Source organism: Pogona vitticeps, chromosome 2 (assembly GCF_051106095.1).
Source record: "Pogona vitticeps strain Pit_001003342236 chromosome 2, PviZW2.1, whole genome shotgun sequence".
Taxonomy (NCBI): domain Eukaryota; kingdom Metazoa; phylum Chordata; class Lepidosauria; order Squamata; family Agamidae; genus Pogona; species Pogona vitticeps.
In genome coordinates this window covers 277,198,184-277,214,403 of record NC_135784.1, presented here as the reverse complement: position 1 = coordinate 277,214,403, position 16,220 = coordinate 277,198,184, and the positions used below count along the sequence as shown (strand labels likewise).

Below are 16,220 nucleotides of genomic sequence, written 5' to 3'. Positions count from 1 at the left end.
ACAAAGACACAGTGCCCCTACTGGAGGGCGAGAATGGACAATTATTAAACACAGACTGTATACCCTGGACTGGCCGGGTTCCTGGAATACCCAGGAGACTAATCCGTTCAAAGTTAAAGACTGGAAGCCCCCTCCTAACCCGTTGTTAGAAGGAGACAATGGTTGTAGATATAGACTGTTGGTTAAATAATCCAATTGATGTGACTCCAATTTCCAAACCAAGGAAGTCTGTCCATTTATTTGAAGAAAAAATGGAGCCAGGACTCGAACCCTCACAGCTATCAAAAGTTACTCCCTGATTCCAGAATATGCAATGCAGCAACCCATTTCAAACTGTTAGTTATAATTTTGGGGAACTGGATCCTTCGGCAAGTTTGAAATGCAAAACCTATTGGCAGCACTCAATAGGAATAGGATTGTTACCAAAATTCTGATAAAGACTGCAGCTCAGTCAGTAATTATCTTTAGAATGATACAAATCAGCCATATGGTTTAACTCAATAGCTTATGTACTGCTTTACTGAGACTGAGAAAGTGCCTGTACTAAAATGTACACAATTTGTAACAATAGAAAAAGGTTTCTTGACTTTTGACAGACAGAATGTCAGTTACATTTCCCCAAAGAGACACTGTACAAACCATTTATTGCTAGGCCAGTGTTGCATGAAATAAAACAATTAATTTTGAACTGCATAAATAATAAAAAGGGAACCCTCTGAAATAACAATACTGTAGGAAGATGGATGCTCATGATGCTATTTACAAGCCACAGCACATAACAAGCAAGCAGCAGCAGATGATCTGCATTAGCTTTGCAAACTTAAGACATACAAACTAGACTTTCTGTAAAAAAACACAGACAAAAAAATGAGAGTTCCACAATTTTTACTGAACTTGCACCAAAGGGAAGCCACAGGACACACCAGCTGGCAAATTCAAATTTTTACCTCTTCTGGAACAGTGAGCCATCACTGCATCCAGCAACTACTGAGGCGTACATCTGACCTCTTGCTCCCCCTCTTCAGACTAGCTCATCTGAGTAGCCCTTGTAGTAGGCTTCAATGCCAAGCAGTGATCTGAACTGCATTCACTTTTCCTCTAACAGTATTTCAACACTGTAGGTTAACAGTTTGTTTTTTTTAAGCAACTTGGAATGTGCTCCCAAATAAATTACAACTTCATGAAAAGAAATATTAAATAAGGTATCACAAAGCAATGTGAATTTTAATGTCTCGCATCTCCAAACACACATCCATTCCTCCAGAAAATTCATACTCTAAAGTGATGATTGAGAAGTGTAAACGGATTTCTGACTTACGTACTCAAAACCATCTCCATTAAAACATGTAAGCATTTACTATTATCAATGGTACAGGCCACAAGGAAGTTCTCCTGTGAAAACTGCCTCTAAAATTAACAGCTGCATGAGCAGCTACTGCTCAGTTCCACAGGACTTGTCCATGAGAACATTCCAGTGGATCATGGACAGTTTTATAGCCCAGTGCAAGATAAACCAAGTCTATCTGAAGAAAGCAGCTGAGAATTTCAACTCTGTTGCTTTAAACATTGAAATACAGTCTCTACTAAGAATATCTGTATTGTAGCAATCCATATTTTTTCTTAAACAGTGTAAAAATTTAAGTACTTCAAAGCTGTATACACAGCATGATAGAAAATGAAGCATCCTGAAAGAGGCTTCTAAGTAATGTTTTGACTCAATTAAATTATTCTGATACTCAAATCCTAAACTGAAAGAAAAATAAGTTTGTTAGAAGCAAACTGAGCAGGCACAGAGATGATGATAACCCAGAAAGCTGTTTTCATCCTACTCGCAATTTGTGACTTTGCTGAAATGAGATGGATTTGGTACCAGGTCAGTGGCTTTTGCAGGCTCATATGCAGAGGATACAGATTAGCCTGGAAACAGATGGTGATGATGATAAACACTGCAAAGCAACCAGTGGGGTAGGGTAGACTGGTTTAAAAAAACAGCAAGTTGTAAAACTGGCATTTCTCCTCTGTGATGTACTAGCCATGATGTACTCTGGATAGTCTGGACAGACCACATGAGGCCCCACTCTACAAAATGTATGGCTGAAGACAAGTTAGAGGTCAATGTCAATATCAAAACCATCTAAAATATTCCCACAGAGAAGCACCCTTTTATGTCAGACAAAGGGGGAAAGGATGCAGGAAGCCAGGTGAGGGCTACACATCCACTGATCCCATCAAGTGTCTTTCCAAAGTCACTGTATTGAATCTTCCATCTGAAATTCACAGATGTGTTGTTTCTTTTCAATTTGTCAGTCTGCCACAGCAGTGCTTTTTGCTTCATGTTTCTGTCAATATTCACACAACCTTCTTGGGACATTTTTCTTGAAGATCTTGTAGATTTATTTTTGATCTGTCAAAAACAAGGACAAATTCAAGTCTGTCAGAAAACCACACTGTATTTCATTGACAGGATAAGAACTAGAGGTTTGGCTTAAGTTTAATTATTTCTGTTATGAAGAAAGGACCAAGGCGTCTGGATTAACTGCTCTTTCTTACCTGTTGTGGACCATATGGCTTCTGACCAAATGGCCTGCAGCTAAAGCAGCCATTAAAGACAGCTCTCCTGCCATCACTGTAGCACACACAATTCTGGCCAGCTGACGGGCATTTTCTCCAGGGTTCTCTGCACTTGCTCCCTGCACTCCTAGCATCTGTAAGTAACAAGGGACAATAATATGCTTTAGAAAGTTTACAAAAAGGCACATGCATGTTATACTCAGAAACACAATAGTCATCATCACCTTGTAAACTCAGAAACAAAATAGTCCTCATCATCTTGTAAACTCTAATCCCCACCCCCAAACTTGGAAAAGTTAAGTAGGCTCTATAGCCCAACAGGCCTTTGCATTCAGCAAGTCACATGTTTGATGCCTGGCATCTCAGACATAAAAACTCAGGGAGCAAGACTGGGGGAAAAATCTCTGGCGATCTTGGAAAAATACTACCAGTCACAGGACACCAAAATGGTCCAAAATGTGGAATCAAAATCATTTTAGAAAAAAAGTACACTTAACATGTTAAATTTCACAAACACACAATGTGTCTCTTGTCTTTTGCAGTCCACTGGCAAGCAATAAAAAGCTTTTAAATCTGGTTTTTAAATGTGGGAGTTTTCCAGCAGAGTGCAGATTCCAAATTGCAAAACATGGGCCAGAAACCAAGGCCTCAGTTGTAGGACACAACACAGAACTGGTTAGGATTACAGTTCAGCAATTGTATTTCACCTGTTGCATCATACCTGCAAACAAGCCTGCTGTGGTAAAAGGTTGGTTCCTCCACCCACAGTTCCAATTTCTATTGATGGCATAGTGCAGCTAATATACAGATCTTCATTGGTAGGACCAGCTGATTCCATCAGGGTTATACAGTTTGAGCTGCTGACATTTTGCGCTGCATCCTATAGCCACCACAAACATATAGCATTTTAGTATTAACAGGTTTTTACATATATTTTTTTCCTTCTCTCTTACTTACACATACAACATTAAATGAAATGAACACATACCTGCCCACATGCAATATACATGGCAGTGACAATATTTGCTGCATGAGCATTGTAGCCTCCTATGCTGCCAGCCATTGCTGAACCAACTAAATTCTTGTTTATATTGACTTCAATCATAGCTTCTGTAGTAGTCTTCAGTACCTGGAATAAATCCCGCCACATAAAAAAATGAAGCATTAAATGTACACAATTCAGAAACACAACTCTTTACTCAGATACAATTCTTGTGGGTAGTAGAATGGTAACTCATTTCTAATTCTCACAAGAGAAAATAAACACACGTGTAATTCCATAGCCAACCGGTTAGCAAGCAAATAACAGTTTTCCAGCTGTATCTACTGTGGGAACTAAAACAAATGCTAGATGGTTGAAACTGTGTAACACAGTTCGATGGCTGAAGTGAAGCTAGCACATGTGCCCTGTCCAGCTGCCTTACTGAGATTCTGCACAGGAACCACAGGGAAAACATATTGAACTTCACTGAGCAAGACAGAGAACAGTAACAAAAAAGTACACTGAGCTAATTTTTAAATGAATTTACCACAAGCATTTAATAATCATGCTGCATTAAATGGAACCAGCCCACACAGTACTCACTTCTTTAACAACCTTTGCTGGAATGACAGCTTCACAGACCACGGACTTTCCTCTTCCTTCTATCCAGTTTATGGCAGCTGGCTTTTTATCTGTACAGTAGTTACCACTAACGGCGACAATGTGGACATCAGGAAACTCTTCTTGTAGTCTTGCAAGTGCCTTCTCAGTGCCCTGTTTGGAGAAAGTTATGGAAGGAAGGGAAGAAAAAGGATTGTAACTTGCAAGACCTGAGCGAAGTTATTAATGAGAGGGTCTTCTGGGAGTCTTTACTTCATAAAGTTGCCATACATCAGAAACAAACTTTGCAGCCAAAAGCAAAGCTACGGAGCCCTGCTGTATAGAATGAAATCCATCCCAAGGTATGATACTTGGTGTGCACAGGGGATAAATCAGAAATAGCTCAGGTATGTGGCTGCAGAGCCAGAGGTTAGGTCTCCCTGGAGGAACAGACTTGATGATCCACAGGGTCTGTCTTCCAACTGTGCAGTTTTAAGATCATTATTATAAATATATTAACTAAATTTCATTTCAATATTCTTCACTAAAACCTCTACTGAACTCCAGCAGCAATATGCAAAACATGCAGTTAGAAAAATTGCTCATGATTTTACAGCAAACTTGTCATAATTACAAATAGCAGAAAATCTACTCATAACAGAAGCTGCTTAGTAAGACGTCTATGAATGGCCTTGCTGTGGTAAACACTGGACTAGATCTGAACAGAACACAGAACATTTGATCCAATGTAACTTTGTAAGCCAAAATGAGAGTACTTCTAACTGTGGTCTTCTCAAAGAAACCATCTTCTTAGTTCAATCCTTATCTTCTTTCCCTCCTTGCCCATAGGTTATATTAGAGAAGGCGCACAAAACAAATACTGGAACTTACTTTTGAAATCATATTCATTCCCATTGCATCACCAGTTCTAGACTGGAAGCGGATATAAAGGTTGCGGCCAGCCAAACCAACATGAAGCCTTTGTAGGCGAGCAAACCTATATGAAGAATTTTAAAATATACGATCAATATAACCTGTCCTAAAACATATTTCGAGTGCACTTCTTTTAAGTGCTTTGCTGAAAAAGAATGTCCCCCCCCCCAATAATACAAAATGCGAACCTGCTTGTGCTATCAAATGCATCTTTGATTATCTTAAACGCCACTGGTGTTTCAAGCCAAGCCTTCACTTCTGCAGCCTGGCAGGCAGTCGGTAACCTTACCACAGGCCCTCGTGTCATACCATCTGCCAAAATACGACTACTGGCACCTCCACCAAGCTAAGATGAAAACACAAAGACTATAGTTAATGATTTGTAGATATGTTGCCAGTTCAACAAATAATGTAACTTACTGAATACTGCATGAATAAACTTTTGCTCTGACAACAGGACCTCCCTTTCACTATCCCCAGGGAGTTCCTAACCCTCTACAGCAGATTTGACTTGTGGGAAGGGGGCATTGCATCAGAAGGTTGAAGAGGGAGTAAGTACGTAAACTGTTCGGGTAAAGAGACAGCTGTCTACAACCTATAATCACTGTTTAAAACAGTACAACCAATCCTGCTTCTGAGACCACTACTTACACCTATCGCTCTACATCCTCTATTTGTGCTTGCCACGAGACAACCTTCTGTCGTTGCCATTGGTACTTGAAACTCTTTGTTGTCGAGGAGAAGGGGACCAACCACTCCCACAGGGATTGGCATATATCCAATCACATTTTCACAGCAGGCACCCATTACCTTAACAAAAAAAATCAACAGGTAAACATTTTAAAAATAAGTATTTACTTTGTATTGTACAGCAAATGGTACTTTATAAACAGCACCTTCAAGTTACAACATGTTGCAGATCGTTAATCTGTAAAATAGAATAATTCCAAGCTGCCTTCAACAACTGATTCTCCTGGCTGCTGTCAATGCTATTTTTTTCCTTTTTGGATGAATTTTAGACCTACACTTGTGAATAGCTGTATTGCTGAATGTACCATATTTTTTGCTCCATAAGACACACTTTCCCACCCCAAATAGTGGGGGAGAAAGTATGTGTATCTTATGGAATGAATACAGAAAAAAGGGGTTCAACCACCACCACCCAGAAACCCCCTATTGCCATGCTGGGAGGCCTCTGAACTAGCACCAGAGACTGCTTGCTGTTTAGACCCCACCATTCTGCACTGCTGGCTTTCCAGGATCTGTTTCCTGCAGCCCACCTGGAAAACCAGCAAGGCTAACAGGCCCATGGTAACCGGCAGTGAAAATAGCCAAGGACCAAAGAGGAAAGAGTAATTCTAGAAAGAACAGGGGAAACCACAAACATAGTCCCCCACTTAGGCAGTTGATTTCCCCACATTTGGGAAAATCATAGGGGTTAGCACATCCAGAATGCAATAGATGAGCCTTACCCTAGGAAAACCACTTTTACAACAGTGGTACCTCCCCTGCCAAGTATGAGCTGGAATGTCCCCTAACCAACTGCCCCTTTCTGTGGCCTGTCCCCCAAAGGCATGGTGACCTCTGGCTACACCTCCTGATCAGAACAGGGTTGCACAGCCCCAGTCCTGAAAGAGGCCACGAGAGCTCTTCAGTGTTTTGGGGTGCCCCACAGGACCCCCATCAGGGGCTGGATGTTCCTCCCACAATCCTCTAGTGCACAGATATTAGCATACCTAATATGCGGGGAAGGCAGGGAAAGCGGGGAAATTCAACTTTCAGTTAGTGAAGAGGCTGCTTGTCTGCTTCCTTGCTAGTACAAGCAGTTAGAGAGCTGGGAGAGAGAGTCCTGGGACTGCCTGGTATTGTCATTTTAAAATGTAAAATTTAGTTTAAAAGCTGTTTGTTTGGGGTTAGTGCTTGGGTGAAAAGGTGCTCCGTTTGAGTTGAAACCTGCTTGTGTAGAAACATGCATTCTTGTCTTTAAAATCTGCTAGTTTTACTTTAAAAGCTGTTTGTTTTGGGTTAAATTGTGCTTGGGTGAAAAGGTGCTCCGTTTGAGTTGAAACCTGCTTGTGTAGAAACATGCATAGGGGTACTTGCTTTAAAAGCTCTCTGCAAAGCCTTTCAGACCAGCGCCGATCAGCTGTTAGGTGGGGAGAGGGGAGGGGGAGGGAGCTGAGAAGAGCACAGAGCACAAAATGGCTGCCAGCTGCCGGCTGCCTGCTGGCTTTTAGCTGTTTATGGCTCTTTTTTGGCTGTTCTGGGGTCTACCAAGGCACTGTGAAGAGCAAGGCTCAGTCTACAGTACCTGGTTAAGTGACTTTCTTTTAAGTTTTTTAAAGTTTCTGACCTCCCCCCCATAAAAATGCATTAATTAATTCTCAATGCATTTTTATGGGAAATTTGGATTCAACTTGCAAACTTTTCAACTAGTTCTGGGCATCTAATAGAGAATGTATTTCCAAAGGGTGTTGCAGCAAGGAAACTAACTGTGCCTCCTGACTTCTAACTGGATTACAGTACCTGCTTCCTGATTTCAGCTACTATAGTTTGTATTCAGTTTTTTTTTTTTTTTTTTTTTTGGCTTTGTGTGGCCTAACGTGTTGTGCCTTGCATGCTATAAATGTTCAATTATGTTAGAAACACGAGACTTAGTCTTATGCTGATCATGTGCTACTGCTGGTGAATGGGATCAAGTTAAGCTTTGTGTTGCTGTTCTTTTGCATAACCTAAAGTAAATAAGAAAAACCAGCTGTTAAATAGTTTAATTCCACTATTTATCCTCCACACAACTAAAAGAGACCTCTCAATGCAGTGCCAAATCAGACAAATCATTTCTAACTTAATATAGGCTTGAGCTATAGATGGGCAGAGTTGCACAACAATCTCATCTGTCATTGAGACATTTCTATAAGCATGGGGAGGGGGTGGATGAAAGGAAATGTAAAATATAGGTAGAGTGGTATAGGTCTTATCACTGGCTGATAATGGTCTATATTAATGCCACTGCTGACTGCTGTTCACTTTACATGGTTCAAATATTATTCTGTTATAGTTTATTAAATATTTTATTACACTATTTGGTTCAGAATATATTTTCCCTGTGTTCCTCCTCTAAAAATTAAGTGCGTCTTAATGTCCGGTGCGTCTTATGGAGCAAAAAAGATGGTATTTTGTTACATGGGGCTTGGACATTTTAGTCTGTAAATTACCCAGAGCAATGCATACACTAACGCAGCAATATATAAATCAAATCAAATATATAAATAAAGCAGATTCAAGAACAGCTTTTACCCAAGTGCAGTATTGAGTTTAAATGCGGGGTCATAAGTTTTTGGTGGAATTTTAATTGCTGGGAGAAACGGGGTACAGTGGGGTCTTGACTTGAGAACTTAATCCGTATTGGAAGGTGGTTCTCAAGCCAAAAAGTTCTCAGGTCAAATCTGCATTTCCCATAGGAATGCATTGAAAACCATTTGATCCGTATCTGCTCTTTTCCGTCCATTTAAATTAATGGGAAGCTGCTATTCCGCCTTCGACCACTAGAGGGGGATATTTTGTTTCTTTTTTTCTTGGGTCAAGAAAGGTTCAGGGAAGGCAGGGAAAATACAGTCCAGGCAGTCCGAAGACTGTCTCCCAATCCACTCTCTAAACGCTGGGAGGAGTGAGGAAGCAGACAGGCACCCTTTTTACTGGCCAACAGTTAACTGAAAGTTCAAATTTTGCACTTTCCCTGCCTCCCACGTGGTTTTTCTTCAGTTCTTAACTCAAATCTAAGTATGTAAGTCAAGTCAATATTTTCCTATGAGAGTGGTTCTGAAGTCAAAATGTTCTTAACTCAAGCTGTTCTTAAGTCAAGACCCCACTGTATTTATATTTGTATGGTGAGTGTTGTGTATATTTTTAACTTTTTTTTTGTATTGGTGTTGTCCAGTTTTACCTTGGGGAAGAGCACCTCATTTCGTTGCACCCACTTGTGAGTGCAATGACAAATAAATTTCTTATGTCTTATGTCTTATGTCTTAAATCAATCAATCAATCAATCAATTAATTAAATCTGCTAAGAAATTATCCTTTGAGGGTAATACCTTTCACCATGTTTGATAAAACCAAAAACAGTGACCTGATTATACATTTGCAGAGTTAAATGCTATATCCATACAAAGATAAAGTTCACATCCTGAACAAAAAACTACATGCTTGGATAAAACCATTATGAAGATTATCCCACACACATCTGTTTCCTTCACTATGAACCAAGAGAAAACCCAAGGGGACACCACAGTTACCAGTGCCCATAGAAATCAGGACTTCAAGTGCTGGGCCCTTAATAGTTTTGATACTCATCAGTAACCAGATCTCATGCTCTCCCTTCTCATTTCCCTCCTGTTGCACACTTCTGTCTGCTACTGATAATCAGTCTTTTAAATTCATCTGAAATCAACACTACATTTCTCATTTAATAAACAAATAGATCTGCATGCTCTTAACCTTAATCAAACTTCTACCCACCAAAGAATAATTGTAGTTCTTGTATGGCAGTGAATGCAGAGAAGACGGTTCAGCAAGCTTCTGAGATAGTATTTGTCTTCGAATGGATACACCACGTTCCTGAGTTTCCATCAAAGTTTCTAGCTTGTAAGCAGGAATATGCTTTGCAGTGACTAAACTAATTACTTCAGCATCAGTAAGGTATTTTGCACCCATCTAGGAAAAACCAACATTTGAATACTTTACTATTTGCATGTCTATTTTGTATTTATTTCCCTTCTTACAATTAAGCCAGTGGTTCCCAATTTTTTCCCACTTGTAGCTCCCTTGACTTACTGGTCACTGGCTGCAGCTCCCCCAGTACAATACTTTAGAGGGGGGAGCAAGGATTCTGCAGTGCCCCTGGGTGGGTTTGGTGGCACCTTGGGGCACTGCAGCACACAGTTTGGGAACCACTGAACTGAGCAAAGAATTAAAAAGGAATTAAAGTCAAGCAAAACAACAGATCCATTTCAATTCCTAACATCATGACATGTAATATCTGTTCATTCTAGCAGTCAGTAAAGGCAGATTTAAATAATGACATGGAACATGAAGATACATTCTCATCTACAGCACTCTAAAATAGAAGGCAGTGGAATCACATACTTACATGAACTGACTCACAAACTTACATGAACTCCATGGAAATATGACTGAAATTTGTATATTATTGGGCTGGTTTACCAGTTCACCATGAAGATTTCAAAACAGCCAGTTCAATTTAAAGCTGCTACAACCACTACTAAAGGAGGAGTATAACTGACAGAAGGCTAGGCAAAGGGAGGAGATAATGGCTGAAATTCTGTTGCTTGGCATAGTAATTCACACTAGAGTTGGTCGACTGCATTAGTGAGGCTTTGGTGAGTCAACTCCTTAAGTTCTACTGATTTAAATAGGTGCACCTACTAGACTGAAGTAAGATGCAACTAGAGTTAATTAGTAGGAATTTGGTGAGATGATTCCTCTGCAAGTTCCAAGTTACTTTAGTGTAGTAAGTTGCAACTTGAATAGGCCGAAGTGAATCAAATGAACTTACAGAGGAGTTGACTCACCAAATCCTCGGATTCAGTGGGTCTACTCTAGTGCAACATACTATACTAAGCAACAGGATTTCACCAACGAAGGGAAGCATTTGAGCTATAACAGCTTCAATGACAATATTTACAAGGATACCCCTCTCTAGCAAAAAAATAATTAGTATTGCTTATATCTAATCTTTCAAAGATGCAAGATGTAATAGTTTTATTTTGGACTGGATAGAAGCCACAATATTGCATTTTAACCCATTTTTTCAGAATTCTATTATAATGGAATACAAGTAAAAAAGCAAACAGCTTTCAGACTATTCATAAAGAAAACATATATAACAATCCACTGAAATTTTCAGCTAGTATCGCATATTCTAAACACCTTTGTACAAAATGTATTTTTATTAAAGTATTAAATTACTTTGTTATAGATATATATATTGTACCTTGCTATTCTGCAGTATACAGAGGCATTCTTCCACAGAGCGAGGCTCTTTAGGAAAGTCAACTCCTGTCTCTTTTCTGCTATCAATTGATGGATTTTCTGCAGGAGAACTACCAACCACAAATGTGGCCTTTCCTGATGATTCTGGAAGAAGAGGCTTTACAGCTTCATCTGCATAAACATAAACAGTGGTATTTGAAAGTGAAACAAATGACTGTGCTCAAGGATAATTTTTTTAAAATTACAGAACAAAAATAACTTCATGACAGTACCTTTTCTTTCTCTGACTTGACCTTCTTCTGTTTTTTTGGAATTGGGATTATTTTTTAAAGATACTGTTTGTTTTCTGCAGCAATTTTCTGGATTTTTTTTCTGGATTACTAAGGGGGAGGTTATAGGATTCTTCAAGGACAACGTGGATTCCATCTCAGTCTGCTCAAAGAAGATGTATTTGACAGCAAGGAGAAGAGCTAAACCAAGTGTAATTACTTGTTCAATGTCCATACTAGCCATTCTAGAAAAGATTAAAGAAAACAGAGAACACATTACATACTTTAACTTGCATTGCTGTGATGAGCTTTCATGACAATATTTTAAATCAAGGAAATAGCCCATCTCACTTTTTAAAAAATCTGTCTTTCTCCTTTCCTTCACAAAAACTGTTTTCTATCAACTAACTGGTGGCTCTCTGGATTCTTGACACCTAAGAGTTTGCTTATAAAACTTTTGTAATAACTAGACAAATAAAAATTGAAATATTGCTGTAAGAGTCTAGATGCTAAGATTCTAAGTTCTGGTAATAATTTCTGTACACAGGAAACAGCACAGGTGAGTACATGTCATTTACTATACACCCTTCTCTACTAACCAAATACTACTGCCATAAGAAAAAAGCTCTCTCAACCCATCTTATTACTTGTATAGTTACCAGCAGTGTGAAATAACAGCCCTTATGCACGGATCACAGTGCAACAGTAATGTATCACTGAATCCTGAATGGAGTACATTAAACATCTGAACAGCCTAAGCACCATTTTCAACCATCAAAACTGTGTATAATTATTCATGTTGGCTCAAGATAGATATAGCTGTTTTGATCAGTGAATCATGGTGACAGTGTTGGCAGGGGCTGTAGATTTGCACTCCCTCCCTCAGTGCATTCTCCCAGCCCTTCCAATAAGAACCACAGTCATGGTGAAGCAGATGATAGTAAAATCCAAAGAAACAAAACAACATTTTAAAAAAGAGAAAAACATGTGGCACCTTAAAGACTATTATATTTTAATGTGAGCTTTTGTGGACATATCAACTTTGTCAGATACTGTACATAGAAAAAATGAAATACTGGATGATGGTTTTAATCATCATAAAAATTAGTCATAAAAACTATTTGGTTTTAAAAGAAAATCCAGGTTGGTGAAACAGAAAACACACACCAAGAACAACTGTTAAGCAACTCTGTGTGTGAACGGCCTGATTCCTCCTATGAAATAAAAAAAATGACTTGCACAAGAATACAGCTTTACAAAGAAAGGAGCCAAATTTATCAGACAGGGTCTATGGTTACTTGCAAAACAATCAGTTCACTACAAATAATCTAAAACACATGACAGATACAATAAAATATCAGTTAGCAACACTGCATTTAAACACACCTGGAAAGATAGAATTGCCACAGAGAAACAATAGGCTCAATTCTTTTTGGAGCACTTTCACCCAGTCCCATAGAAATCTCTGTTGTGCTGTTTTGAACTGATGGCTCTGCTATCCAGCGACTGTGAGCATGAACAAGAACCAAGCCTAGGGACTTAAGTTTTAACAAGTCAACAGTTAGCAAGGTAGTTCACCCATCAATGTGAATAATACCCATATGAACTCAGGTACAAAGCTGACATCAAAAAGTTGTAAATACCACAACAGTTAATTTCAATGTATAGGTTATTTTATTGTTTAGATTGCCAATCCTCAAAAAGCTTTATATATTACAAAGCACTGTTTCTATACCTCTGCATGCTCAGTAAAAGTTGAAGCTTTTTTAAGATTCCAAAAGATTACATTTCACCTAGAGTGGTCGAAATGACTAGATAGGCGGGGTATAAATACAATAAATAAAAAAATAAAAAAATAAAAAAGGCTGTTTATATAAAAAACAGGAGTGACTTATGCTCTCCTTAATAAGAGGCTAAATCCTGTAACGTAAGCAAAGTTGTATATTTCAGTCTGCTCTTCACTAGGCAATAAAGAGCCCCTGTTGCAATTCTCAGAGATGGGGTGGAGGTGCACACATTGACTTGATGTGTGCATGCCCCCACCACCACAAGAACTGCAGCAGAGGCTCTTGTTTTACTAGCTAGGAATAACCAAAATGTATATAGTTGCCTACATTATGCAACAGGATTTTGGCAATATATGAGTAACTAAATCATATCCTTTAACTAATAAGGAAACATAAAATTCAGTCTTCAGTGTATATGTTAAAATCAGAAAGTATTTGTGTGTGTGGATCTGACTTCATACTAATCCTTCAGCTCACTGATCCTGCTATCCTTTTATCTCAGTTTGCATGTCATATACAAGCCAAGAGGAATATTAACTGACAAGTTTGAATCTTACATCTGGGAGAGATTCACCTTTTGATTTTCTGACTTAGGGTCATTTTCTGGACTTTTCCTATGAAAATACTTAACGAAGACAGAAACCTACCATAATCATTTTGACTCTCTGTGTTACTGGATTCGGTTTGTTTTCTTCTTCTTCTAGAACACGCGCAAAGTGACTGAGCTGCCATATAGGATGGCCTTCACGACTTTCCCGCGAAAGCTGGAAGAACAACAGCAGTTTATTCAGTAGCTGTATTAACTCTCCTACGCAGGCTTATGTTTCACTTATAATAAAAGCTCAGCTGCCAGATAAAAATGTATTCATAAATGAATACTACACCAAGTATCTTATCCAACTTGTTTTTATTTCTATCAGACATTCAAAGAGAAAATTTCCTGTTGTGTCAAAGGCACAACAGAGACTTTCTCTTTTGAGATAAGCATCGGTTCCTTCTATCTACTGAAAATACACATACATGTTACAATATAACCTACTGTTTAAAAATTTACTAGTAAAATGAAAGTATAAACAATGGCCAGAATCCTAATGCTTTTTGAGTAAGGTCTGTGTAAGTTGCTGTGGTTAGTTGAGACATACCCCAACATCTCATCAATTACACAATTAGCTGTGGTAGGTTATGTCCTATGCAAACACAAATAGGACACTAGTCATTTCACAAAAACGACCCACTATTAACTTCAGTATCTTATAAGATTCTGATTAACTAAATTATTTTACCACTATACTTCTACAAACACACAAATAGGCCTAATGATATTATATGAATCTTATGATAACAAACCCAAAAGCTTGAAAACATTTGTGGCTTTTATAATACGGTGTTGAAAATAAAGTACAGCATGTGTATTCTCTATCATGGATGACAATCCCATATACCTGCAGACTCTCATTGGATATATAAAAAATCATTAACAGAGTAAGGATTGTGCACTACTTCCTTTCATTTCATTTGCTGAATAAAATCAGTACTTCACAAATAATTTTTCTTTAGTCATTTTTATTTGTTTTTGATATATTAACACAAAACTATTAGGGAGAGGTAGACTTTTTTTGTTTTATTTTGATAATAACACATGACAATCCATTAATTTGTTAATGTTTGATATGGGAAGATTTGAAATTTTAAAAACCTGAATGTAGGAGAAATCAGGGCTTCAAGTGCGGGGCCCTTAATAGTTTTGGTTCAAACTTCCTTGCCTGCAATCATGTTGGTATTGAAATTGGGTTTGTGAGAGAAGCTCCTTACAGTGGTGCCTCGCTTAACGATGTTAACTGGTTCCATAAAAAAATCGTTATGTGAAAACATCGTTAAGTGAAACACCATTTCCCATAGGAATGCATTGAAAACTGGTTAATCCGTTCCAATTGGAACAGATTAATGCTTGCAATCATTAGCCCACCTCCTGAAACCTATGCAAACTTAATTTGGTGTTGTTCTGAGTCGTCGTTAATTTTTGGTGATTTTTTTTCTCTCTCATTGAAAAGCATTGGACGGACAGTTCAATAGAGTTCAATGAGGGAAAAACAAAAAATCACCAAAAATTAGCAACGACTCAGAACACCACCAAATTAAGTTTGCATAGGTTTCAGGAGGTGGGCTAACGATTGCAAGCATTTAAAACAGGCTTCAAACAGTTTAAGACACTTTTACAGGAGCGAAAAGGGAGATCGGAAAGAGCTTTAAAAGGGAAACGGAGATCAAAGAGCCCTTTCCAATCTCCCTTTTCGCTCCTGTAAAAGTGTCTTAAACTGTTTGAAGCCTGTTTTAAATGCTTGCAATCGTTAGCCCACCTCCTGAAACCTATGCAAACTTAATTTGGTGTTGTTCTGAGTCGTTGCTAATTTTTGGTGATTTTTTTGTTTTTCCCTCATTGAACTCTATTGAACTGTCCGTCCAATGCATTTCAGAGAGAAAACAAAAAATCACCAAAAATTAACGACGACTCAGAACACCAAATTAAGTTTGCATAGGGTTCAGGAGGTGGGCTAACGATTGCAAGCATTTAAAACATGTTCCAAACATTGTAAGACACTTAAAAATGAGTGAAAACGGAAGAGCTTCAAAAGCACTGAAGCCGGCTTCAGTGCTTTTGAAGTCCTTTCCGATGTCCGTTTTTGCTCATTTTTAAGTGTCTTACAATGTTTGGAACCTGTTTTAAATGCTTGCAATCATGCAAGTTCTTATTAACTGAAAATCCACTTTCAACAGAAACATTACCATGAGACAGGATAAGGCACATTTTGACAACAGTCCAGAGGTCTGAGAAACTTTTTTTGGACATCAAAATACCACTGTAAAACGTATCCAGTCCAAATTCATCATTTTGTTTTGCAACATACACTTGAAATTGAGCCTTGAACTCATTGTGGGCAGCTGTGGTTAAAGCTGTGTACTGTTGCTTTGATTTTTCTGCTACTGCGTCATTGATCTGATTTGATGCATGCAGAGCCCCTATTCTGATGATTCCAAAATTTGGCTTGTATAAAATGATAGTAGAATCCA

At 38.4% G+C, this 16,220-nt stretch overlaps 1 protein-coding gene and 1 pseudogene across 1 annotated transcript in view; both read right to left on the bottom strand.

Annotated features, from left to right (window-relative positions):
* Positions 1-491: 491 nt before the first annotated feature.
* HMGCR (3-hydroxy-3-methylglutaryl-CoA reductase) overlaps positions 492-16,220 on the bottom strand; it is a 29,673-nt gene continuing 13,944 nt past the window's right edge. The window contains exons 8-20 of the mRNA XM_072992652.2: positions 13,799-13,915; positions 12,751-12,902; positions 11,368-11,609; positions 11,097-11,266; positions 9,602-9,796; positions 5,738-5,896; positions 5,275-5,432; positions 5,045-5,150; positions 4,157-4,327; positions 3,560-3,700; positions 3,293-3,451; positions 2,551-2,705; positions 492-2,404 (exon numbers count right to left, since the gene is read on the bottom strand). Of these exons, the coding sequence (XP_072848753.2) occupies positions 2,350-2,404; positions 2,551-2,705; positions 3,293-3,451; positions 3,560-3,700; positions 4,157-4,327; positions 5,045-5,150; positions 5,275-5,432; positions 5,738-5,896; positions 9,602-9,796; positions 11,097-11,266; positions 11,368-11,609; positions 12,751-12,902; positions 13,799-13,915 (1,980 nt within the window). The 3' untranslated portion in view covers positions 492-2,349. The remainder of the gene's footprint in view (positions 2,405-2,550; positions 2,706-3,292; positions 3,452-3,559; positions 3,701-4,156; positions 4,328-5,044; positions 5,151-5,274; positions 5,433-5,737; positions 5,897-9,601; positions 9,797-11,096; positions 11,267-11,367; positions 11,610-12,750; positions 12,903-13,798; positions 13,916-16,220) is intronic.
* On the bottom strand, positions 6,455-6,605 carry LOC140705127 (U1 spliceosomal RNA; annotated as a pseudogene).